Source organism: Rhea americana, unplaced genomic scaffold, assembly GCF_003343005.1.
Source record: "Rhea americana isolate MKP2758 unplaced genomic scaffold, rheAme1 scaffold_35, whole genome shotgun sequence".
NCBI classification, from domain to species: domain Eukaryota; kingdom Metazoa; phylum Chordata; class Aves; order Rheiformes; family Rheidae; genus Rhea; species Rhea americana.
Genome location: NW_028186479.1, coordinates 5,293,638 through 5,320,452, shown reverse-complemented (window position 1 = coordinate 5,320,452; position 26,815 = coordinate 5,293,638). Strand labels below are relative to the sequence as shown.

The window sequence follows — 26,815 nt, the reverse complement described above, 5'->3', positions numbered from 1 at the left end:
GTATGGAGCAGCACTTGCAGAGATTGAGCACAGGTCTCCATGGATGAGTGCTAGTTGACCCAGGCTCCTGTTCTGCAAGCTGCAAGCCACAGATGTGAGCCAAAGTCAGCCCAGAAACAGTGTATCCACAGTGGTATGATGCTGTGCCTGAGCTAAACCTTTCCGTCTCTCAGCTTTCTCTGGATTTCTATACCTAAATGGGACTCATTAGCTTAAGCACACTACCTTGTGTCTGTCTGGCTGAAGCAGCTGTTAGCACCTGTCTGAGTAGATGTCTTGATATCAAAAAAGGCTTCTCCACAGTAATGTGGGTCACAGTCTCCTCTATAGGACTACTGGATAAGTCTTGCACTCTGTGAAGCGTATGATGATAAACAGTATTTTATACAGCAATATCAGTATTTGTGATACTACTTTATGGTACTAGAGACTAGCTGGAAACACATTCCCTGCCCTTAGGAGCTTACAGTCTAAGCAAACAAAATATAGTTCACAGAAGAAATCAACATGCAAAAAGTAGAATCACTGTCTTCTTACTTTCAGTGTGTATCTTGCATGTAAGACATTTTGAGCAGAGCAAGGAGATACTGTAAATTAAAATGAAAGGTGATGAGCAGAGCCATAAATGGAGGAATCATTCTGAAAGTGGCTCAAAGAGCTGACATTGTAGGAGGGACCTGAAGCAGAACAGAGGCTCTTGTGGAATCAGAGAACAGATGCAAGATAAAGGATTGTTCATGACTGAGGGCTTGGAATGCATTGTATGCATTATATAATGTTGCATTGTAGCAACAAAAATAGATATAAATGTATTTACTTTTCCAAGTTATTGAAATGCTAGGCCCTGACCAAGATCCTGGTGTGCTAAGCTTCTTGCTTGATGTCTGGATATGTGACAGAGCAGCCCAGCTTCTGCTAATTTCAGTGAGAACTTTGGTAGCTTTCATTGTTTGAAAAACAGGCTGACAGCTTTTGTTATCTGGAGGCTAAGGTCAAAACCCATGCATAGATTTGCATGAATAAATGCAGAAACTGTACATCCAAGTATTGGTACAAATCTTTTTCACACAATAATTGCAACTTTTGTGTGCTGAAAACACATTCCTGCACATCAACAGAATAGTCATTTGTAAGAAGTCGAGAAAAACATTACAAACTGATTTTTGAGAAAGACTCTTTGAGCAGGGCAATAAAGAAGCAGAGGGCTAAAAAGTAATGGACAATAGCAAAAATGTGCATAGGCAGTAGTCTTCCTTATCCCCACTGTTTGACTTGGTAATGAATAATAATAGTGGAAAACGTAAAGATAGAAATTGGAGTAATTCACTYTCCCTACTAAAGAAAATTCTTAACAGTAACTTATTGCTATGGTATTTCTTACTGCATGTGTTTAGTCTTTTAGGAGCTAGGCCACAGATACTTCTCGTCAGATTTATTGAATAAGTTTTGGAGATTCATTTGGTGAGAGGTAGCTGATGGATAAAAAGCAGAGCAACCTGAAGCCTAGTACCTAGTTGCTCTCTCTTTCGTTCTTTTACCTCTCCTTTAAAGATCCTGGTAATTGTTTCTGCGCCTGCAGCGTCCATAATGATAAAGGAGATAGAGCAATACAAGGTCAAAAATGAACAACAAGCCAACAGCAACATCAAATCCTATAAATATATCTGTGAAGGAAACACAGTAAAGGAGACRTGTATTAATAAAAATGTCATCTTTGATACAGAGATAATAATATAATGACAAATATGTACAATGGAAATATTTTTATAGTTAAATTTTGCTTGTATTTCTGGCAAACTCAGATGGTCTGCATTTGCTGACCTATGCAATGTAGGTATATATATTTCAGTCCTGGGAACATATACATAGCTTCCTGCCCTAGGTATTCACAGAGCAAGAGTGACACCTCATATGTAGTTAATGCAAACCAAGAGTTTTGTGAGGGATTAGCAGAACAATAAATGTATGTAGGAATGGAAAGACCAGGACTATCACAAATGACATGTATTCCTTTGCCCCTTGCCTCCCTCCTGGAAATAATATTCAGGCAGTAAAAGGAAAATTTGGCCAAGGTTAGCATCTATGAGCTGTTGGTAGTCCGAGGCAAATAACTATCTATGTGGATCAGCTGGATGGGCGTGTACAATGGAGGCTGAGGTATCCTCAAAGTATATAATACGTATACCAGAACTCCAGATGCATCAAACTTACCATGCATGTGAAAGCCATTTATGCTTTGTATCTACAGAAGGTCTGATGCATCCAGTAAGCACTGGACTCCTTCCATTTTGCCCACACCCATATTTCTGTCTGACAGTTTCAATGACAGGAGCTCTAGTTTTTGCCATGTCTTTATGTTACTTCTTATGTGACTATGCCAATAATAGCACCAGCTTCACACTGGTGGGCAAGTCTACCCTTTGTATTCGCAGAGAAATTTAATTTAAATCTCTGCTGTCAGTGGCAAATCTGGTCCAAACCCCTTAAAGAGAAGTCAGTCTATTGTATGAAAGATACAGAATTGGAGCCATTGATACAACTTCTGCTTACATGTCTTATATAGAAAATACACAGCTATTACACTACCTTTCTTTTTATCTTTCTTCCCACATTCTTTTGACCAGTTTTCTGCAATCATRGGAGAAACAAGTTCAGCAAACTTCTCAAGTGGACAAGAAGAGGTGCATCCTGGCAGAGTGAGTAGGTAAGGATCCTTTGAGGTATCATTCCGATAATGCATTTCAATGCTATACCGCCTGATTAACAACATGAAAAAGATAAAAAAAGAAAGGTTCTTATATCGAAAATTTCCTACTCAGAGATGGAACGTTGCAAATAGCCTCTCACATACTGTTCTAGAAACTGTTCTTCAGGAATGGAGCCTTTGTGAAAGACATCTGCAGAGCTCAGTTTGCCAAAGCCAGTTATGTGACTGTACTGGTCTGGTCAAAGGGTCTTTCTGAAGGGCCCTTGAATGGCAATAGTACCAGGCTCTCATAAAGCCAACTGCTTTACCTTGGGATTTATGAGACATCTTGGCAATGTTGTTGCTATTTTCTGAGAAGCAGGAAAGTTTGTCTTCCTACTTACTTCCAGCTGATAAGGCCTGTTTTTGTCTTCTTGTTTTTCAAAGCAGACAGATACATGTACGTACAGCAACTGTGATTTCTACAATTTATAATACAATATTGTGCCTGGGGACTGCCCAGTGAAGTATCAGCTTAAAATAAATTTGTATATTACGATATTTGAGGGAAAACTAATTCTGTGGAAGGGAAGGGAAGAACAAAATTCCAGATACTCCTTGTTCTCGCGTAGATAAGAAGATACTTGCCCACTGCTTTCTTGATAAAGCTCAAAAAACTGGCAAGCAGCATATGGTGGCAGTTTTCCATTGAAAATATTGAGAGCAATCTGGAGGGCCCCAATTGTGGTGTCGTGCTATTGAGGAAAAAAAARATCCTTAAAATTCAGTAAACTCAACTTCCATTTGTTCAGAATAATGAAAAGAGAGTAGAAAGGGAGTGGAAATCCAGATAAAACAAAACCTGTGTATGTTTGACTGTAGGAATATATTCAGTGTATTCACTATTGGGAAAAATGTTTTAACAGATTACTACAGACAGAAGGGGGCACTTCCAAATCTTGTTGCAATCTTTTGGATACAGGGATACTGCAAGAAGGCAAGGCATTCTCTAGTTTGAGAAATAAATGTATTTTTTCGGTGCATTTTGCTACCCCTTCCTTCAGTAGTGCTGCYTCATTCCAGGAGTAACCTTGGTAGCTCTATTCAGAATAGGGCAGTATAAGGCAGTCTATCCCATRGCATTTCAAGTGAATATACAAATATTCTTTTTAGATGGTATACTAGACAAATAGTTGGATACAAAGACTCTTCCCCTCCCCCTCCAAAAAAACTTTTTAAATTATTGTTCCTTCTATTTTGATCTATGCAGTAAAATMTTAGTTTGTGAATCTCAGGATCACCAACCACCTGCAGTCTCGTTCATCCCCATTATCGCTGCTTTTGCAGGAAAGCCCAGAAGGGGAAGCTGAAGGAAAGGAAATCCAAAAACCTTGATTCTGTCAAAACTTTGCAAGCAATTTTGCAAACATATTTACAAGGCTTATTTATATARTAGTCTAATATATACAGTCTAATATATATATAGTCTAATACAAGCTGTAGTCTAACAGTTATATTTTAGTTATTACTCAGGATCTGGAACTATTTAGACAGATCAGTTTCAAAAGTAAGAATATACTTGGTCTCAAGATATTAGAGCAGCAGTGAAAATTCAGGGCACTCTTCTTGCTTTTCCTTCTCAAAAAGAATGTAATAGAGCTGGAAAATGTACAGAAAAGACAGCAAGAAAGATTTAAGATATTGAACAGTTTCTATAAAAGAAAATATTTAATAGATTAAGACTCTGTCTTGGAAAAGAAAAGATGGAAGAAGTGTGGCAGAAAGTAGTAAATTTGTAAGTGACGGAGGAAAAGTGAATAAAGAATGACTCTTTGTTTCTCKTAATACATGTGCTAGGAGAGGACTAAACCATCATTAAGTTTCAAAAAGACACAGAAGGAAGTACTTCTTTCTTAAAACACATAAACTTTGGAAGTCATTGCCACAGGATGTTGCAGAGGCCAAAGTACAAATACATTAAAAAAGTGATTAGATAAACTGATGGAAGAAAATCTATCAAAGGCTATTAAACACATAGACATAGATTCTGTCCCAGGAAGTCCCTAAGCCACAAATTGCTGGAAGACTGTATCAGGGCAAGCATCACTCTATGCTGGCTTTATTCTTACACTCTTCCCTGCTGTTGGCCATTGTCAGAGACAGGATAATGAGTGAGCTATRCGGATCTTGGTCTGACCCAAATGGCCCTCTTCATCCTCTAAAATGAAAAAAAAAATTTTTTTCCTTAGTTGTACCATCCATTTGTAAGCAGAAGAAGGGTTTGAATGCACAGCTGAAGTTCTGCTATGTGCCGGCTCTAGACTAGGAGCACTTAAGGGAAGCTGCAACATAAAGAAACTGCATCAGTAAGCTGCAGAAAAATGTATGTTAAAATACATAGATTTCTTTACCGGGTACAGTTTGACTGAAGTTGAGGTGCGACCCATGGTCCTGCTGTATTTTTGTATTGTCTTGTATTCARTTTGTTTGCTGAAATGAACTGAATTATGTTATTCTTTTGTTTAATTTACAAGAACAATCTGATTATTCTCTTTTGGGGTCTTTTACTAACAACATCATAACAACATTTATCAAACAGGAAGATACTCACTGCAGAATAGACCTCCATTTTTCTTTCTCTTGAAGAATTAACAGCTTGTTTAATACTTTTTAAAATAGTATTCATAAGGACACCTTAAAAAGATGGGAAAAAAAAGAAGAAGAAAGTGAAAAAAGAACATTTGTATAGAATGTCAAAAACATAAAAGATTTTGGGTGTCAAATAGGGAACATCTACTCAGGCCTCTTACTCATTTTTAGCTTAACACAAATTTATACCTATAGAAAAGATATTGTAGAAGTGAAATGCATCATTCATGTCAACTGAAGTTACAGAATTTACAGAAATCAGGTAGAACTTCCCTGAGAATTAGGGCTAATAGCACTTCTAGTTTTGTTATGCTGAGACCTTTTCTCCATCTTTTTTTTTTTTTTTTTTTTTTTCCCTCTATGAAGTTTTGCAGTAGTGACAGCTGTGCTGGCTTCATCCTCTAGATTTTGAAGAAATATTTTTAACTGTTTACTTCCAAGAAGTCACTCAGTATGCAGTATTTTTTTCAATGCTCTTTTATTCCTTCTGTGGTGCAGATATATCCTAAAGCCAATGGGACAAGGACAGCAGAGATTCCCTGTAGCACATATTATACTATTTGAGGCAAAGAGGGCATAACTGATACATCCATGCATACTAAAAAATGAGTCCTGAATACATGATGTGGCCAGCCAGCAGCTAGTATGTGTCAGAGACTGTAATTATTATATATTGCTTGATACAGTGATGTATATGCCTAAGTGATGAGACTACTAATAATTCCTTAGCTAGGCCATGACTGCAGGATAGGTGTGTTACAAAGCTTAATCCTAAACAGTCCAGACTGTGGATGTTCAAGCTCGCTTGTCTGGGTTTCCTTCTCAGTGGCACTTGGGGATGGTGTGATGAATACTTTGGCCTTGGCCTGACACAGAAGCAGAATGTGCCCAGCCCATGCACCCCAACTTTGGAGCGAAGAAGTGTTCCCAGCTCTTGCAGTATAGACATAACTTGAATCTCTTATCTTCCATTCTGATCAGACTGTTTTGGAGCAACTTTTATGTCAGGTCCTCAGAGACCTCATAATGTGGTGCCAAAGTTTTGACACAGTATGTAACCAGTGTATCAACAGGAAAAACAACAGTCGATAAACAATTAGAATACATATTGAAGAAACAAAACTTAASATCAATCTAAGCTGCTATCAGACAAATAAAGATCAGACCTTTTCGGACTTGATTCTTTCTCCTTGGATTTCTATAATTTTTCTTAAAATATTAATCTATTAGAGTGTCTTAACATCTTCAGGATAACTAAAAACATTCATGTCTATACCTCATTTCAGCATCTCATCCATGTAAACACCAGTGTTCAACACATAATTTAATGCTTTATATGATATCCAATGTCCTTAGTTACAAATYGGAGTTCTATGTCAAATAATTTTGCATGAGTAAGATGACAGAATGTTACATGTTATTGTAAGCAGTGTCTCCTTCTTTCTGGAAGCTATGCATTCTTGATTTACCTCCTTGTAATCGTGACTTCTCTTCTGTTTTATAAAGCCCAAATAATGATAGTAAGGACAATTCTGCCAGTTTTTCCATCTTGTCCATTACATCTTTGGTGGCCCATACAGGGAGAGTATAGTTGTGAATACCCTAGTGATAAATGAAAGCAAAATTATATTTTTTCTTCTACTGATTTCCATCCCCTTATTCCCCTGCCTCACACTACTTTTGGACTCTCTGAGGCTGTCCTGCAATTCTTTGCTCAGTGGAATACCTTTCGTGGAAATGGGAATCAACCTGAAATGGGTGATCTGGAAGAGGGGAAATACTTGTGTGAAGGGGATCCCATCTAAGTATAATGTGTTCTTATTATAGCGATACTTCTTTCTGGTTTTGCTAGCATGAAGGACTGCAGACTAACATTCTTTTTCCTTACTCTAACACTGAGTCATCAAGGTATAAGCTAGATCCAGCTTGTCCTGCCTTTTCCATACAGTGGACCAGATACCAGTTCCATCACAGGCCATTTACAGACAAGTGTTACTCTCCAGTCACTTAAGTGCAATAGCATTTTACAGTACTTAGGTGTATCAGTGAATGGAGGATATTTTCAATGGCCATTTAGCTTTATGTGCTGCTGTTAATGACTAGTTGGGGCCAGATAGAATTATCCCATGCATGGGACTAGTCTGATTGCATTCACTGGGAGCAGTCGTCATTTCCTAACTTTCTAAGCAATAGATCATAATCTTACTTCTCATTTTCAACATCTATCTAAAGATTTCTGTGTTTGCTTGTTGTTAGTTTAAAGCAGATACTTTCATTTTCCTGTTAAAATCATAAATACATCCTAGCCAGCATGCTCAAATAATTCTACAGCAACATACCGGAAAGGAAAACAAGGGAACAAAGGGAATGGATTTCTGCACCAGTGCTTTGAGGTTAAACCACCAAAGGGAAACATACAAACAGCAACTTCTCAAGCTGTATCCATGCTTTTGGGGTATCTTTTACCAATGCACTAAATTAGGAATTTGATTCAAATTAATGAAAAGAAGTTAATTCAGAAGAGAAAACCACACATTGCTATGAAACCAAATTGCCATRGTTTAGTTGAAATACATCTTATTTTCTCCTCCAGTCCCCATCACTATTATTACCTCACAGTATAGTGTGTCATACGTATTCCAAAGTTGGAAATTGTCCAGTGTTCTAAGGTTGTTTAGTTCAAGTCCTGTATTAACTGCCATTGTTTGTAAAAAATCCTAGGGAAAAAAAAATGAAGAATACACCACAAATACTCAATACCTGTGGAATGAATACAGATTCATTAGCATCCAAACTGGCAACACACCAATGTTTAATTTTACACAGGTGAAGCCCTTATAAGGGAGGATTTTGGTTGCAGTTCTCATTTTGTAGCCACTTCAAGATGCTGATCTTCATTTCAGGCACTGCTTTATGTTTGACCTTGCTATGGTTAAATCTGATGCTCTTTCTATTGCATTCTTTTCTCCTTCTTCTGACTGCTCCAGGAAGGTACCTCAGTCACCTCAAGCCTTCAGAAGAAAAAGGAAAGCACAAAGGGAAAAGGAAGGTGGGAAAAAGGATGATGAATAAACAGAAAATTAAAACAGAGGTGAATATGTAGGATGAGGAAAAGAAGAAACTGAAGAAAAAACTAGTTTTTGCTTCTTTCTTTGCAAGGGGGCTGAGTTTCACAACAATTMCCGTAGGGATACTTGCTTTGTGAAAGAGGAGTAAAGGGACTCCATAATATCCCTTATTCCCATGTTGCCTGTTTTACACTGGTAGCTGACAAAAATTGCTGTGAAGTTGTAATTCACCTCMCTGGCAGGACAGTGAGACTGAACAGAGTAGGTTTGCTGGCAGAAAGTTAGAAATAAACCAATAAAAGGAAAATGTTTGGCTCAGCCCAGCCAGTGCAAGCAGTGAGCCTGAAGTGACTCAGAGGATGTCTACAGGTGTAGTCAAGGGTGTGAGAACCACACGAGACCCCTGCTTTATTTGTGAGGTAGTGCAATTACAAAGTGGATCACAGGCTAACTAGAGAGCAGCAGTAACCATTGTCCAGAGTAATTATTGTTCCCAAGAGCACGGTTGCTTGGGGCAGATACACCCACCGTGTGCCACAGCCTGTTGCAGCATTGTAAGGGGAAATTCTGGATCACTAACTGCGAAGATGTGTGTCAGGGCCAAAGCGGAAGCATTTCTTTTGATGAATCCAGAATGCATCTCTAAATGACAGCGTGTGAATACATGCTATTCACTGAAGCTGTGGTAAAGTTTTCAATAGTCAGAGTGTTTGCCTGGCTGGGCTTGCTTTCGTTCTCTTTTGCAGCATTAACTTCAGAAAGTCACAGCAGGAAGACCTAGATTTTCCTGGATTTCAGGATGTTTATCAGATTTTTAGACCTGGCTTTGTGCTACCCTAAAAACTGGAACTTTGCTGCATCCAAAATATTTCCTCTCCCCTCAGTTCATTGAACTTTAATTACATGCAGCTCTGAGTAGTATCAGAAAATTAATGTTCAGGTTTTAAAAGATAAGATAATGTAGACAAGCTTGAGAAATGTATTTCAAACATACTTTTTGATGGCTGGCTTAAATTTCTGTTTTTAAGAGAGTCCTGAGGACTTTTTATGCATTTTAGCAAAAGCAATCAAATTAAAGTTCCATAACCTCTACATGTTAGGTCCTTTCATTTTTCTTAGATTTTGTTTCCTTTTTACTTTGACTTACCTTGTATGGTTGTATTCTGTTTTGAAATTCACTAGATGTTTGGGTTTCATTCTGAAGTTCATCAAAACGGGGACAGTCATGCAGAGGAAAATGCAGCCTCTGAAATAAAAGAAGTAAAAATTAGAATAGTTCTGGGACTAATTGACACAACTCTAGTTTTTGTATTACTAAGATGTTTTATATTTTAGGATAGATTCATGCCTCTGCTACAGCTGCTCTGTGACACTTTGTCTGGGCACCAAGTTCATGAATTTGATGAACGTAAGAAATGGTCTAAGGTAGCCTGACTTTTCAGTGACAGTCTGGAGCTGTGATAGCTTGACTTCCATCAGATTAGCTAATTCTCTCTGGAAGCAGTTATGTCGGGGGATTGCTTTGGGAAATAACTCAGTCGCCATGTTCAAGAATTTGAAAAAATAGTTTTAAAAAGCTACCATTTACCTCTTTTAGTTTCTGCACCCCACTAGATGCACCTTGACTCCACTTAGTTTAGAATCTGAATTGTTTCCCCAGCTACATATCCTGCTTTCGGTGCTTTGGCGATAACTACTGTAATAAGTATACATTTTAAGTACAGCTTAATGGACAGAACTCCCAAGTAAAAATGACAAATAAATTGTGTTTCGGAAGTATCATAAAGCTATGACATTATAGTGTTGGTCTTGCCTAAGCACATTTAATAACTCCAAGGCTATGCATTTTGAGATCACCTGATGCTATACATTTGATCTGAACCATGTGTAAATACGTACTCACATCTCTGTCAAACTCTGTTCTAGCAAATATGCTTTATGTCAGTTGCAGAAGGACAGATGGTATCTGAACCACCCTAAAAGCTGTCAGTATAAAATTCAAGACTTCAGAATTGTTTGAGTGAACAAAATGAGCTTGTATTTGTTCAGCACTTCATGTCATATCGCTAGAGCATTTTTGACCCAGTACTACTTATCCTGTAACACAAATCATTGCATGGAACTGAATTAGTATACCATGGAGAAATTCAGTCTGTACAGAGGCTTCCAAGAAGACTTACATGTCATTTAACTTCTACATCTATGACTTAAGCAGGATTTAAATGTCAAGAAGGTCTGTTCTACCTTGGGGTGAATATAGCCAAATGCACTTCCTGTGCTTCTTCTTTCTCTCTTATCAAAACACATCAAGTGTTAGGCTTGCAGCAGTCACCAATAGATGGTAACATATTTTCCATTGGAAAGATTTCCAAGGGTGCATTTTCTCTCAGCAGCACACTAGAGGGTAAGGGCTCAAGCTGCAATATGAAGCTGGGGAATGTTGTTTAATTACACAATAACAAATGTTCCTCTTGCTCTATGGCTTAATTATTCCCCTCTGTGTGTTATTAATTAAGCCACTCCCTTTGGCCTCATTGAACAGTACTCAGTRCTCTTGCCTGTTGCATGTTGATAGATCCTGGTCACTGAAAAATAAACTATGATTACATTTTTTTACAGGATGATACTTGGCCTTGACTTCCTTCTTTATGTTGCTCAGGGCTTGAAATATCTAGTTTTAACAAGAGGACAATACTTTGTCCGGATAGTTTGCATATCTAACAGGCATTTTGAGTTGTTTCAGTGAGACATCAGCACCTGCTCTTGAGGCAGTTGCAGAAGTGGTGGGTACTAKAGATTCTACAAATGAGCTTGCCTTCTCCAAACAGGTCACAGGACTGTGCTATGGCTCACCTGAGGATTTTGTGGTTTCTTTAGCCAAAGCATTGACTACTTTGATGCTTTTTCATGTCTGCTGGTGTAAGAGCTTCCCCTAGTATCCCACATTTAAATAACAGTGACGATTCTCCTTTTTGTTTTAGGACAGAGGGAAGTTTCAAGCTGAATCACATTGTTCTTAATGCAGTTTGCTGAAATCTCTTCTCCCTGTACTGGCTTGCAAGCATGGCTTTAGAATGGAGAAATGCCAATGGGCAGGCAGGTGAGGCCACCTTTAATGACAAAGTCCTTTTGATGCTGGTGACTGGACAGGCAGCTTTTGTGTACATTTCCTCAAAGTCTACTTCTATCCTCAAAGGCAGAAAAAATTTAACCTTTTTGTCACTACACTTAATGACTTTTGTCCTTGTTCAATCTTTTATTTACAAAATTCCCTATCACAGGAGCCAAAGAAATGAAAATCTAAACCTGAGTCAATCAAGCAGAGCTGTGTATAGCAAAACTTCCGTCAGACCTACCATTTTAGGTAGGTCTGCTCTTATTATGGACCTTGAGGCAAGCACTATAGTTTTGTTATTTGTTTGTATAGCATGGAGCTATAGGCCCTTGTCTTTACTTGGGTTGCCTAAGTGCTTCCAGAATAGGAAAGTAATAATTGAGAAGTCGTTACAGTGGCTGATGCAAATTCCATTCATTTAATAAACTAAGAAATCAAGGTGGGCAGAAGAGAAGAATCTAAGGTTTTTAAGCCTCTCTAGCTGACCRGTGCTCAGAAAAGCATATATTGTTGGCAGTATATGCTTTGTCGGCAACTTCCTTAGACTACTGTCCAAAAGTGACCATACCAGGAGACATGTTAGAGCTGTGCCTTGAAGAAAGTGGTAGTATKGATTATAAATCAGGTGTTCAGCATTGTAGAAGGATGATTTACATGCAGCTATGACAATTAGACTGTGACATTCTTGCTGGCCACTAGCTACAGTTGATATTTTCTATCAGACTGAACTCAAAGAGAATAGAAAATATGCTTTAGCTCTTTTTTCTGGGAAAGCTTAAGGCATGATAGGAAGTATCCAGCTAATACTCACCCGATCTGATGATTTTGTAACAATATGAACTGGGATAGGTTGCCAGGGAAGCTCGGGGTTCCAGGTTTGGCTGCTAGTTGGTGGAAAGAGGCCAGAAAGGCATGACTGGGCACTCATAATGGTGCGATCATAATCTGTACTTTGGATATAAAACTGAAGATAAAATGGCATAGTTAACATTTAAAATGGCAATAATAAAAATAAGAGGGAAAATTCACCCAACTCATCAATCCTACCTTATCATTTTCAGTTTCTGTTTTTGCATAAAATCAAAATGATGAAATTAAAGTTAGTAGAGAGCTTGTACCATAACTCAGCTTCATAGGACCCTGCTTCATTTGCATACACAGAATTACCAAAGCATTTTTCACTTTGGAAACTAACCTTGGAACTAAGTCTGAGAAGACTAAAAAATGTGATTTAAAAGGAGGAGTGTCTGCRTCCTCTGAAATTCAGAGGTACGTTAATATGATCCATCTGCTGTACCTCAGGGATGAAGGCACTTATAACCTCGGTGAGTAACAAAGCCTCTCATGGAAGCATTGCAAAGCTGTTGTCTTCTGTATTCTCACACCAAAGTCTGTGTTGACAAAAATCCAAACACATGTGAGACCTGTCTTTCACAGGATGAGATATGTGGACATGTGATTCACATGGCTGTGAATGTGTAAACAGGGTAAAAGAGTGTTCATCTGTGAATAGGATAAAACAGTATTGGGTCATTCTGACAAGCTGCCAGTTCATTTTATGGGGTGGAGCTGTTCAAATCTGGAAAACAGGGTTGTAGAAGACCGAACTGAACATAAAGTTAAATACTTCAGTGTATGTTTTCACTATGACATAACTACCTTCCCCTTTCCCACCTCTGAGTTTTCAAAAAGCTTCTGTTACATTAATTATTTTTTTAATGAAAGGAATATGATGTGCTTTTATTTAGCACAAGTCCATAGTCCTGCTATGCTGCAGAAAAGTCCTCCAGACAATTCTGATACATACCTCTTGCCGTTTGTATGTGCTGTTCAGAAAGTTAGAATATCGTTTCCTCATGTATTGTCCAAGTTCATATAGCTGCTGCATTCCAGTCTATGAGATAAGCATACAGATGCCCCTTAAATTAAGGAGACTAGAGAATCTTAATATGCTTTTCTATTTTCTTTTCTGTCTTCACCAATTTTTTTTTGTGATCATTAACTATTTGTTTAACATATATATGTTGTAGATGAGCTGGAATTTTTAACAGAAATACTCGTTTATATGTATGAATAAAATATATTTCTGAAATTCTAAGACTCCAACATATGCAGCAGGATGGGCAATCTACCTGATTCTATACRAACACTGTTTCCAGAATGCTGTAGCTCTGTAAATGTTTCTGAAGTTACTTAGGATCAATATTGCAAGTGTTTGTCAGTTAGTGATAGCTGAGAAAGGGTGATTGGTACTCCAATATCCTGATGAATTTGTGCTTTACATTTCTATGCCTTCAGAAACACTCTTCCAGCTTTGACTTGGTACCCTTGCAGTTGTCTTAGACTGCACAGTCTTTTCTGTTATTAATTGCCAAGGCTATGAGTTGAACTCTTTAAATTTTAGCTGTCAGAGAAGTACGTTCTAACTACTGCTGCTAAAAAGATAAAAAATGGAGAAAAGCTCTTAAAAAGCTGCTCTAAAGCAGAAACTCAATTTATTTCTGTAAAACAAGCTACGTACAGGGGGATAGTAACATGTATTGTCTGAGTGTTTGAATTTTACAGATTTTCCAAGTCTTACTTTGAACACTWAGTGCTCAATTGTCTCTGATTAATGCTTCTCCATTGTAATGACATATAGTTAGTGAATGCAGTGGCCTGTCTTTGCTCCAGAACTTCATGTGCCAAATATAGCTCCAGGTTGAAAGCAGCCTTATTAGAAGATTGTCACCAGAAGCAGCTTTTTCCTGCAAATCTTCCCTTGTCTTGCGAGTAGGTGGTTGCCAGTCGAATGATGAGATCTCAGCTCATCATTTGACCTGGTGAGCAGGTGTCATTTCTCTACTCGGTCTCATGGTGCAGTGCGTAAGGGTCTTAACCATCAGAACCTCAGAAATTTTATGAATACTGGTAGTRTGTAAATTTGCCATTTTTTTGAACGCACATACACTCCAGGAAGTTGTTGCTTGCGGGAAGACAGTCATACAGCTATGATGAACAAAATTTCAATGTAGCAGTAGCTGGATGAATATTGTTGCAAAAATGTTTATGAATAATGGGATATTGCTAATACCATGTATCRCTAGTTGGGATTTACTGATGTTTTGCAAGACACATCAAAAATCTGCACACTTCCTATGTTAGCAGCATTTTTAAATGTCACTAAGGAAGTCAGCATACCTTGGTAAGTTGTCCAAATCCYTGGGGCCATTCACTTTCTTTATGTAGATCAGTTGGAAAGTTTACGACTGGTGTTCGGTCACCATGTCGGAAAACCTGATAAAATTGATGTTAAAAAAATGAGTTAATTACTGTTATCTTTCCCTTCTCACCTGACTTGAAGACAAGCATATAATTTTAATTCTAGTGCCATTTTTCATATAAAAATACTGGAGAGTCTGCAGAAGCTTATTCAATGTGTCAATTAGGATTGAAGTACATTCTTTACACACAAGAATAGGAATCCTTACAGAGGAATTCAGTGGGCATCAACCTGATGACTCTTCTGGCTAGAACTTAAAATGAATCAGCCAAAATGTTAGTGCCCAGATTAGATCCATTACTAGGCACCCTGACAAGAGATCTGACTGAATTTTGGACACTCAGCATCTCTGACTATAAGACCAGCTGCTGATGTGCTTGTATGATGATTTAATTACTTTGACACATACACCTTAAACTTTTTGCCACAGCTTTCTTCATAGCACCATCTTGTAAATGTGTATTATTACTTAATTCTTCTTAATATTTTTGCATATGTTTATGRAAATGAAAGTTGGTAGGATTTTTTCTAATAACTTCAGTGAAAACAAAGAGTTTGCTCACTTTCCTGTACTGGACATGCTAGCATATTGGATGTTAGTGTGATATGTGCAGTAATGTGATTTGTACAACAGAAACCTTAAATGAGCCTTTTTCATTTTTATTGCAGTGTACAAAAAAGTACAAACTTTAGCTTAAATAAATCTGAAAAACTCTAAATTCCCCTTTCTAAGTATGTCATGTGTAGGCTTAGAAGAACAAAGTCTATGAAGTTGTACATGGAAGGAAATGTTGGAATACAAATTCGCAGGGCTCCAGACTTTCTTCTGCAAAGTCAGGCAATGAGCTTAGTTGTTTAAAAAGGCATACAAGTGGAGGCAACAGTAACAGTTTAGATCAGCATCTTGAAAGATTGTGACACTGTGGAAGCATAGTATATTTGTTCATAAAGTGACATCTATTCCGTAATACCTTACTGATATAGAGCATGATTATAATTAATACTCCCCATTGCCTCATTATGCCACATCATTCTTTCTCAAACATCAGAGAGGTTTGTACATGCTAGTTAGTTTGCCACTCCCACGGGTGGGTGTTTCATGTTTATATTTTCTCAAAGTAAACAAAAGTGTTGTGGTTTAATATTTTAATTACAATACACACCCTTTTCAACAGCTCTCTGTACCAATGTGCACAAACTGTTGCTAGAGCAGGTATTTCAGAGGTGTGAGTTACTATCCTTTAAAGGCGAATATAATTGGATTTCTCCTTGTATTCAAGGTTTCTAAAGTAGACAGTAAGGTTTGCTAGAGTGGGTTAGGTGTTACCACCAGAACGGCGTAGAAAACTGATTGTTTTTTGTGACTGGTAATTAAACTTCACTGTAAATGTGGTTGAACTTATATGAATATTTTTCAGMAAAATGGAGTGCTTAGGGCCTCTCTGTGAGGCCTAGCCTACTCTGACAGTAGGCTCTCCTGCAGAAGGTGTGTGGTTGATGAATTGTGTCATGAGGTAAAAGAGTTACATGAGGAGGTCAGTAGGCTGMAGAGCAGCTGTGAAGGTGAGCAAGAGATAGACTATTCTCAGATACCAAACAGCTCCAGGAATCCCAGCCGCCCCCAKCAGTGAAGTTGCTGGAGGGCTCTGTGYTGTGTGAAAYGATACATTATAATGCTATAGAAGAAGGCAGGAAACTGTTCACTTCTCATAGGAGTAGAAAGGCTCTTACTCCTCCTGAAGATCTACAACTGAGGAACAGGTTTAGTGCCCTCCAGGCTGAGGAGGAGCTGGGCATAGCTTCAAAGGAAGCAACTAGGTCAACAGACCCTGTGCCTTGCGGGAACATCCAGAAGAAGCGGCGAGTAATTGTTGTGGGTGACTCCTGCTGCAGGGGACAGAGGCACCTATGTGCTGACATGACCTCTTGTCTAGAGAGGTTCGCTGCCTGCCAGGGGCTCAAATATGAAATGTCATGGAAAGACTGCCAAGGCTTGTCCATGCATTGGRATATTACCCTGGAGTATTATGGAGGATCTGCTTGCACCCCTCCTGGGAAACCTGCATGCTCAATTACCTTTCCAAAATGCTTGTACACCAATGCATGCAGCATGGGGAATAAATGAGAAGAATTAGAGATCCGTATGTGGTCACAGGGCCATGATCTCATTGCAATTAYAGAGACGTGGTGGGATAGGTTGCATGACTGGAGTGCTGTCATGGATGGCTACATGCTTTTTAGGAAAGACAGGCCAGGAGGGTGAGGTGGTGGAGTTGCTTTTTACGTGAGAGAGCAACCAGAATGCATCGAGCTCTGCCTAGGGGTAGAGGAGGAGGCAGCTGAGAACTTATGGGTGAAGATCAAAGGGCAGGCTAACGAGGGGGACACTGTTGTGGGTATTCACTGCAGGCCACCCTATTAGAAAGAGGAAGTCASTAAGACCTTCTACAGACAGCTGGCAATAGCCTCACAATCACAGACCCTGGTTCTCATGGGGAATTTCAAATACCCTGATATCTACTGGAAAGACAKCACAGCTAGGCACAAACAGTCCAGGAGGCTCCTGCAGAGCAGTGATGATAAGTTTTTGATACAGGTCATGGAGGAGCCAACAAGGGGAGCTGGACCTTGTGTTAACAAACAAAGAAGGACTATTTGGAGATGTGAAGGTTGGGGGCAGTTTTGGCTGCAGTGACCATGAAGTGGTGGAGTTCAGGATCCTGCAAGGAGGAAGCAGGGCAATAAGTGGGATGAGAACCCTGGACTTCAGGAGAGCAGWCTTTGGCCTCTTTGGAGACCTACTTGGAGGAATCCCATGGGTTAGGGCAAGAGGAATCCAGGAGAGCTGGTTAATATTCAAGCATCACTTCCTCCCAGCTGGATTGGTGCATCCCTATGAGTAAGAAGTCAAGCAAAGRGSGCAGAAGAMCTGCACGGATGAGCAAGGAGCTCCTGGCGAAACTCAAACAGAAGAAGAGAGTATACAGAATATGGAAAAGAGGACAGGCCACTTRGGAGGAATATAGAAACATTGTCAGATTATGCAGGGATGTGACAAGGAAGGCTAARGCCCATTTGGAATTAAATCTGGCAAGGGATGTCTAGGACAAGAAGGGCTTCTTCAAATGCATTAATATCAAAAGTAAGACTAGRGAAAATGTGGGCCTRCTGTTGAATGCGGTGGATGCCCTGGTGATGAAGGATACAGAGAAGGCAGAGTTACTGAATGCCTTCTTTGCTTCAGTCTTTACTGCTAGGGCCAGTTATTGGGAATCCCAGRCCCTGGAGACAAGAGAGWAAGTCTGGAGAAAGGAAGACTTTCCTTTGGTTGAGGAGGCTAGGATTAGAGATCTTCTGGGCAAACATGACATTCACAAATCCATGGGCCCTGATGGGATGCACCACCTGTGCTTAGGGAATTGGTGGATGTTATTGCTAGGCCACTCTCCATCATCTTTGAAAAGTCTTGGAGAACTGGAAGAAAGCCAGTGTCACTCCAGTCTTCAAAAAGGGCAAGAAGGAGGACTCAGGAAATTATAGCCGGTCAGTCTTACCTCCATCCCTAGAAAGGTGGTCCTGGATCATCCTGGATGTCATCTCTAACTATGTGGAAGAAAAGAAGGGGATCGGGAGTAGTCAATATGGATTCACCAAGGGGAAATCCTGCTTAATCAATCTGTTAGCCTCCTCTGATGGAATGCCTGGCTGGGTAGATGAGGGCAGAGCAGTGGRCGTTGTGTACCTTGACTTCAGCAAGGCTTCTGACACTGTCTCCCATAACATCCTCCTAGATAAGCTYAGGAAGTGTGGGTTAGATGAATGGACTGTGAGGTGGATTGAGAACTGGCTGAAAGGCAGAGCTCAGAGRGTTGTCATCAGTGGCRCAGAATCTATCTGGAGGCGTGTGGCTAGTGGTGTCCTTCAGGGGGTCAGTTCTGCATCCAGTCTTGTTCAACTTYTTCATCAATGACCTGGATGAGGGGACAGAGTGCCTCCTCAGCAAGTTTGCTGATGATATAAAACTGGGAGGAGTGGCTGAYACACCTGAGGGCTGTGCTGCCATTCAGAGAGGTTCAACAAGGGCAAGTGCAGCATCCTGTAGGTAGGAAGGAATAACCCCRTGCRCCAGTAAGGTAGGGGCTGACCTGCTGGAAAGCAGCTCTGTGGAGAAGAACCTGGGAGTTCTGGTGGACAAGTTAACCGTGAGGCAGCGATGTGGCCTTGTAGACAAGAAGGCCAGTAGTCTCCTGGGGTGCATTAGGAAGAGTGTTACCAGCAAGGCTGGTCTAGGGAAGTGATCCTGCCCCTCTACTCAGCCCTGGTGAGGCCTCATCTGAAGTACTGTGTCCAGTTCTGGGCTCCCCAGTACAAGAGAGAAATGGCACTACTGGAGAGAGTCCAGCATAGGGCTACAAAGATGATTAGGGAACTGGAGCATCTCTCTTAYGAGGAAAGGCTGCAAGAGCTGGACCTCTTTATTCCAGAGAAGAGGAGACTGACAGGAGATCTTATCAATGTCTACAAATACCTTAAGGGAGAGTGTCAAGAGAATGGGGCCAGACTCTTTTCAGTGGTGCTGTGACGGGACAAGAAGCAACGGGCACAAACTGAAACACAGAAATTCCACTTGAATATGAGAAAGAACTTCTTTACTGTGAGACTGACAGAGCACTGAAACAAGTTGCCCAGGGAGGTGGTGGAGTCYCCTTCTCTGGAGAGAATCTACCTGGACACAATTCTGTGCAACATGCTCTAGATAACCCTCCTTTATCAGGGGTTTGGACTAGGTGATTTCCAGAGGTCCCTTCCAAACTCAACCATTAGGCGGTTCTGTGATACTGTGAAATCAAGGAATTTGGTCAAAAAGCTTTAACTTTGATGTTTTCCACCATATCATTAAAAATATTCTCAAAATATTTGAAGTAAATTTTGGAAAAAATGAAACTTTAGTTAAAAATTAAGATTTTTTTTTAACCTACAAAAATCAAGTTTTCTTAGCTTAAACAGCTTACAAGATTAACAARATTAGATCAATATGAAATTACATAGTTTCAAGAAAAAAGCTTTCTTTTCTGATCTCAAGCAGCACAGCAAAATATTCCATAAAGTCTTTCTTAAATTGATTACTTTTTATTTCTGCATGAAACTTCTAATTCTGTATGTGTCTTTTTTTACTACAAGGAAAATGACTGAGAGGCACTCCTGTGTCATTGCTTATTTCTTTGGTGTTTTGACATGCTGATATGCCACAGGTCTCACGTGGAATTGATTGTCTTTTCTGAACAAGCTGATGCCTTTGTAAGGAATGAAGCTAAGATTCCCAATTAAACTGTAGCTGTGTACTTTCTTGCTAAATTTATCCAACTTCACAGAAAAGTGTTTTTATGAGTAAGTGACAGTTGCTCAAAACAACAGACATGATGAAATGACTATTTTTASACAATATGGAGTAATAGATCAAAACTTGACCAAGAAGTATGCCTTTTCATTAGTGAAAAAATACTGAAAACATATTAAATTTGAAATACTAGTTCATGATACTTTATATTTAATATGCAACATTTAGGGGGCTGGAGCCTCTGCCCTATGAGGAACGGCTGCGAGTACTGGGCCTGTTTAGCCTGGAGAAGAGAAGACTGAGAGGGGATTTTATCAATGTGTATAAGTATCTGAAGGGAGGGTGTCAAGGGGACGGGGCCGAACTCTTTTTACTAGTGCCRTGCAACAGGACAAGAAGCAATGGGCAGAAACTGAACCACAGGAAGTTCCACCTGAATATGAGAGGAATTTCTTTACTGTGAGAGTAACAGAGCACTGGAACAGGTTGCCTGGAGAGGTTGCAGAGTCTCCTTTTCTGGAGATATTCAAAACCCACCTGGATGCAACCCTGTCTAACATGCTCTAGGTGACCCTGCTTGAGAAGGGAGGTTGGACCAGATGATCTCCAGAGGTSCCTTCCAACCTTACCAATTCCATGATAACCCTYGGTGTGTATTTCACTGTCATAATGGTTAGCCCGTAAAAGCATCTGATTAGCTGCAACAGAGCAGCATTTTACCCCAACAGAAATGGGAACACAAAAGCATATAGATTCAAACATATTTGAATCTATATGGGTGCTGGAGATGTAAAAGAACAAAATTGCTTTTGCTTTTTGTAACCTTAAGAAATAGAATCAGTGGTATTTGTTCTTTTCTAAGAAGCAACACAACTTTTTAAAATCCACATAGAATAGAAGAATGTTGCATTCTGTATTTGTATTTCTACATCTATATTGCACAGTGTTAATATAATTACATGTAAATATTATATTAACATTAAGTTGGAAGAAGAGAAAGTAATAAATATTAATGAGAGCAGAACTCTGCTTTTAGGAAATGAAACACTGAACTTCTTAGCTAGCTATTTTTTACTTGTGCTCAAACCTCCTATTTGCCTGCTACATTTGAAAATGACTGCTTAAGTTACAATTGGAAATGGAATAATGACCTCATGAACAACTGGACTAACTAAAGGCTAACTCATGCGGTTAGTCAGTTCATATTTCAAAAGAGATTTTTTTTTTATTTTAAACTTTCAAACTTTAAGAAAGGTTTGTGTGTTTGAAATTTCATCTTTTTTAGCCCACTGTTATGGAAAAACATCCTTACAAAGCTTACCTTGTTTGTCAAATGTGTATTTCTCAACACTCAGAGGATTTGGATTTTGTTAAAATGGATCTAATCCTTCAAATTMATTTGAAGATACTTGTATGCTTCAGCATTTGTTACTCTTGGCATACAGGTTGCCTTGCTGACCTCTCAGGAGGTACTGAAACTGGCAGGATGAGAGAACAGGAAGAACTTAGGAGGAAACATAGAAGGACAGAAGACACTGGAAAGCAAGAAGGAAGACAGGAGATACGTAAAAAAGTGAAGTGCACATGTTGGTGTCCACGATCTTCTGTCTGAAATGTTTTACCTCAGTCAGTTCTTGAAAGCAATAGATGGAAGGTTTCAAACACCTACTTCCTCAGCTTTAATWGAGCTGGAACCTGACTGGGACTCGCCTGCTCTCTCTTTATAATGTTGTTTGGGTGAGCACTATAGATCAAAATGGCCATGTCACTCAAACTTTGGCCACGAAATGCTTCCTTTTCTGTCAGTTGAAAAATCACTTTGGAGAAACCTGGGGCAGGGTAGAGGATGAACTGAGGATATGACATGTATAGTATATATAACAAACATCTTCATTCAGAAATGCCATGAATTATAGTGAATTATGTGGCTCCGAGTAATAGTGAGCCTCTGACAGACCCAGCTTCAAACAGAAGTATTTCTTATTCTATAACCAGCAGTAGGAACGAAAACAACAGATGAGTGGAATGAACCATGCAACCAAGTCAGGGCAACCATTGACGCGGGAGAAACAGGAACATGTTTAGTCAAGGTTTCAAATGACTTGGATTGATTAGACAAATAGGTATCATACCCTGTCAGCGCTTCCTATCTGGAGTTACAAGAAGAAAGATGTGATGAAACCACTCTACGTCAGAAACTACACCCCTTCGTGTATATGAGTGACGAAAAGAGGGTCTATGTGGGAGCAAAAGTTACAGGTCAGAGTTTCTCCAAAACAGACTCAATAAATCAGGATTTCACTTTTACTTGGGTAACCAAAGGTCCTAGATATTTCCTATTTTCTTCTGTTACGTGTAATTTAAATTGAGTACACAAGAATGCCACTGAAGTTTAATGTTTACAAGTAGGAAGTAAAACTAGAATAGGATTTTGAGAAAATGGTTAGAATTACAGCTTTTCAGCCAAAAGGACTTGTGGCCAATAATCAAAACACTCAGAATCAGCACAAAGATTGAAATCATGAAGAGAGAGCAAGGCACAGTACAAGAATAGCACTATTCTGGAAGTGAGCAAAAGGGAACATTTGTCTGTTTTTCCCCCCGCATATGTATTTTGTATTGTACAATTCTACTAAGAAAGTTTTAAAAAGACATTATGCCACATTTTCACAGAGAAATAATGTTTTTAGGTGAAATCATAGCAATTTACGACTACAGCTGGAAGATGGCCGTTGAATTATCTCACAAATGTGTGTTTTAGACTTACCCTGATTTTAGCCTGACCCTTATTATATCCCATTATATCAGTGAAAAGTTCTGGGGCCAACTCCTATCCTATTGATTTATTTTATCAATTCTGTTCCCAAGAAAATTCAATCAGTGAGTTCAGAAAGCAAAATTATACCATGAATAAACCGAAATCATGCTTTGAGAAAAGATATATATATATATATATATATATATATACTGATTATAAGATTTACTTTATTGTAACTTTTTAGACAGATTGGTCAGTCTGAGGAAAGGTATCAGTGATAAAAATAAGACAGTTTAAATGAAATCTATCTATTATTTTCATAATAATTATGATGTTACTCTGTAAATAAATGAAGTGCTCTCTTCCTATTTTTTTTTTGGTAGGTAGGAGAAGGTGGCCACATAGCTGCAATGAGAAAACTGGTTTTGAGTAGGAAGGCTGTATTTCCATAATGGTATTTCCTGTAATTTGTTCTGCAGAACCATTACATGGTAGAACACTAACAACTGCAGTTCAATACAAGCCTCATTCCCTTTAGAAGATTAATTCTCCAAGGCATACTGACTGCCTGATTTTACCTATATGTGCAGGTTTCTTTCTTACCGTTGGAATAACATTTAAAGATACTGCTATAGAACATTACTGAAACTAGAGTTCAGTTCCTGTATCATGTAGTATCTGATCAAGGAGTGAGGCTCAGCAGGAGTAGGGAACCGGTTTTTCCTGAGCATTCTAGCCTCTTCAAGTGACACATTTACCTAATCCAGCCAACAGACAATTAGATACAAAAAAGCATATCTGAGGCTAGATGGTATGCTTTGAACGCAGGCCTTCTTTCTGTTATCCATACGTGCACTTGATTATCTCAAATAGAGGAAGATAGAGAAAGAATATCTTTAAACTAAAATTCTTTTTTAATGAATGTTAATTCCAATCCTCATAACTTTATGTTGAAAATATCACTTTAGATTAAATATTCTTTATTAGTACATTTCTTGTTAAAAAAAGAAATAAGGATGAAAAGGCTAGACAGCCTTCGCCATCTAAATTACTTCATTGATTTAATATCTCTTTTTTTACCAGAGATATTGGGGAAACTGATGTTGAAGTCGTATCTAGTTGCTTTAAAACCAGAAATGGTCCACAAAAAACTATTACAGTCAGTTTTCAAACCAATGATAGTTAATGCAACATGTACATCAAATGTCTACATAAAATGCCATTCTCAGAGCACCTTGTAGCATGAATAAATTCAGCTTCCAAGCACAAAGAAGGTAGGCCAGAATCTCCAGTTCTCAGACTGTGTAACTGAGTATCAGCTAAACTGAACAAGAACAAGTTAGCTAGACCTCAGATCTCTTGACTCCTGTGCGTTATCCTTCCACCACAAACCTAAGAGGTTCAATTACCTTCAAATAATAACTAGAGGTTAGTGAGTGAAAAATCCTATAACTTGAGGCATTTCATCTTCTTTAAGAAGTCCTTAAATTCAGTATGCAAAAGGGCAGAAGTAATTTTTTCTAAGTCTACAGAGAGGCAAAGCAGTTGCACACCTTGTTCAGTCCAAGAACAGTACCAGATTGTAGCATTTCCCACAATTAAACAGAAAATCCATCTACTTACTACGACCACAAACTTCAGTTCTCTTTCTGCAGTAGTCTGCTGAAACAGAATGAAGATGATATGAAAAGCAAAACACAGAAGCCTAGATTGGCTGGGAAGCCGTATCACTCCCATCTTGGCAGSAGATGAAAAAAGACTGTAGCTCCAGCAGCTGCTCCAGCTGAACAGCCCAGACGCCAGGCTGTACTTTAAAAAGGGGTGGAACTGCTGCTGATGAATCTTAAATCCAGGAGGAATGTTGTCTGATTATGCAACGAATCTCATCATCCTTTGTTTGCAAATTACTGTTTACATTCTACTTAATGAAATCATAATTCAATTCCTCCTTCTCTGTGATATTTTTCTCTTTTGCAGTGTAAGGATGAGAGTTAAAATATGAAGGAGTTCCTAGTCATCTGGACTGTTTCAACCTACCTGTTCAGTTTCTGCTCTCAGAGCTTGGACTCTTTCCAGATTGTAGTATGGCCAAGAGGATGAATTTGGAACCRAGAGTCAGGCAAACTAGGTTTCTCTTTTTTCTTTGCTGGTTGGATAGTCTATCTCCTCACCTTCCTTTCAGGTTCCCTCCCCTCTGTGTCCTACCTTTCCCCTTCTATATTACTTCCTCCCACCCACAAATCAGAATACTTATTTTAAACAACATTTCATGCAATTTAAAATTACCAGTCCTTTAGATAAAATGGTAAAGTTACCAGGATCTCAAATAAAAGAATTAAAAAATACCTTACTATTGGTATGTTCTTTAAACTGCTTTCTGGGCAGTTGTTTGCTGTTTTCTGTGTTGCTTTCATTTTCCCTTGGAATACATCCATACTTCTCCTTCTATAACTGTTTCTGTCAAGTTTCTTGTTTGGCTTCAGTTTGCTACAAAATTCYTCATGAGCTGGCCCTGGAGTTCATATTTTCATTGTAACTGTTTAAGAACACCAATTCTGCCAGTGGCTCACTGGCTTTGAGTAGATTGCTCAGCTAGCCTATCCTGACTTCTCTCTAAAAAAAGAATGACAGTAGTTTGTAAGGATTTTGTGGATGAGTGAATTACGGTTTGCAGAGAACTACAAATATGAATGATAAAACTTAGGATCTTCTGTGAATTCTCTGAGTCATGTCATCCCCATCATAGCCAAACCTGTCTCAGGGTCTTCTGCCAAGCTGCCTGCAGCAGGTGTTCTACCATTTTCTGGTGCCCAAACCCYGCCTAAGCCTCAAGGGCTACTCTGTTGTGTGAATGACCCTGGGTATCCGTTTCCTTTGAGGAATGGGAGGAGTGCCACAGATCCGCAGTTGCCCCATCTCTGGTAAAACCATGCTCAGCTATTTTTTCAGCACTCTCTTGAATTTCTTTCTTCCTCCACTGTTATTTCCTTGTCCTCCTTTTTGATCTCTCCTGATGTGATTGTGACTATGCAGAAGATGTAAGAGAGTCATTCATACTTTATAAATGCATAATACTTTGTCCTGAAAAGAAATATAAGCTGATCATCTTCCTCTAAAGTTTAAGAGTACGGGTATAAAAGTATACCTTCTTTAGAATATTTTAATATGCATCAAGAGTCAAGAAAGGATACCATACTTTATTAACCTGTATAGGTTTTTAGATCGGTGATTCCCAAGTATTTGGGATCAAGGAATTCCTRTTGGCTCTAAGAATTTTTTTTGCATCTTCCTAAGCACTTACCATGAAATCCATAACTGATGAGTTGATATAAGGTTTACTCCTTCATTGTAGCTCTGTGATGAGTGATCATGACTAATGAAGGTATGCACACTATAGTCTGTGAATCACATTATTGTAGTATTTCTATAGACCCTTCTTAGTAAGCTTCACTTTAGATATGAACGCATTTTTTTTGTTGAGGTGGATAGCATCCTTCAGGAGTTATACTTTCAGCTGTGTTTGAAAGTGCATAACAACTACATTTTATAGAAATATTTTGCTAACATCTTTAAAAATGGAGATTTCAACCCAACACCAAGCATATGATAAATAGTTTTGGTTTCTGTGGCTTCATTCTTCCCTTTGGCACATATACTATTTTGCTAGTGAGATTTTTTTAATGGCAAAAATCATTGAAGAATAGTCAACACAATACTTTACATAAATCCCTACGCATTCCAAAATGGAAAAAGCCCACACGAATGTACCATACTGGTTATGACAGGATCCTGTAAGTACCCTGTAAGTAATCTGTAAGTGTGTTCATCRCACACATATTGTCTTTGAAAGTCTCCTACCTTACTGGTCTTGCATGTTCATTCTAATATGGGATATGAGCAGACTTCCATTTCTACTATGCTTTTAACAGCTATAAACTT

The 26,815-nt window shown here is 38.9% G+C and overlaps 1 protein-coding gene across 1 annotated transcript; it reads right to left on the bottom strand.

The window, feature by feature from the left end:
- Nucleotides 1–1,454: 1,454 nt before the first annotated feature.
- LOC146592010 (prostatic acid phosphatase-like) lies at nt 1,455–24,613 on the bottom strand. Its single transcript, XM_085311759.1, has 11 exons — nt 24,500–24,613; nt 14,699–14,794; nt 13,326–13,412; nt 12,330–12,482; nt 9,551–9,649; nt 7,948–8,052; nt 6,805–6,937; nt 5,298–5,380; nt 3,335–3,441; nt 2,587–2,756; nt 1,455–1,664 (listed from the first exon to the last, which is right to left on the bottom strand). The coding sequence occupies exons 1-11, from the start codon at nt 24,611–24,613 to the stop codon at nt 1,546–1,548; spliced, it is 1,266 nt and encodes a 421-aa protein (XP_085167885.1). The 3' UTR covers nt 1,455–1,545.
- Between the last annotated feature and the right edge of the window lie 2,202 nt (nt 24,614–26,815).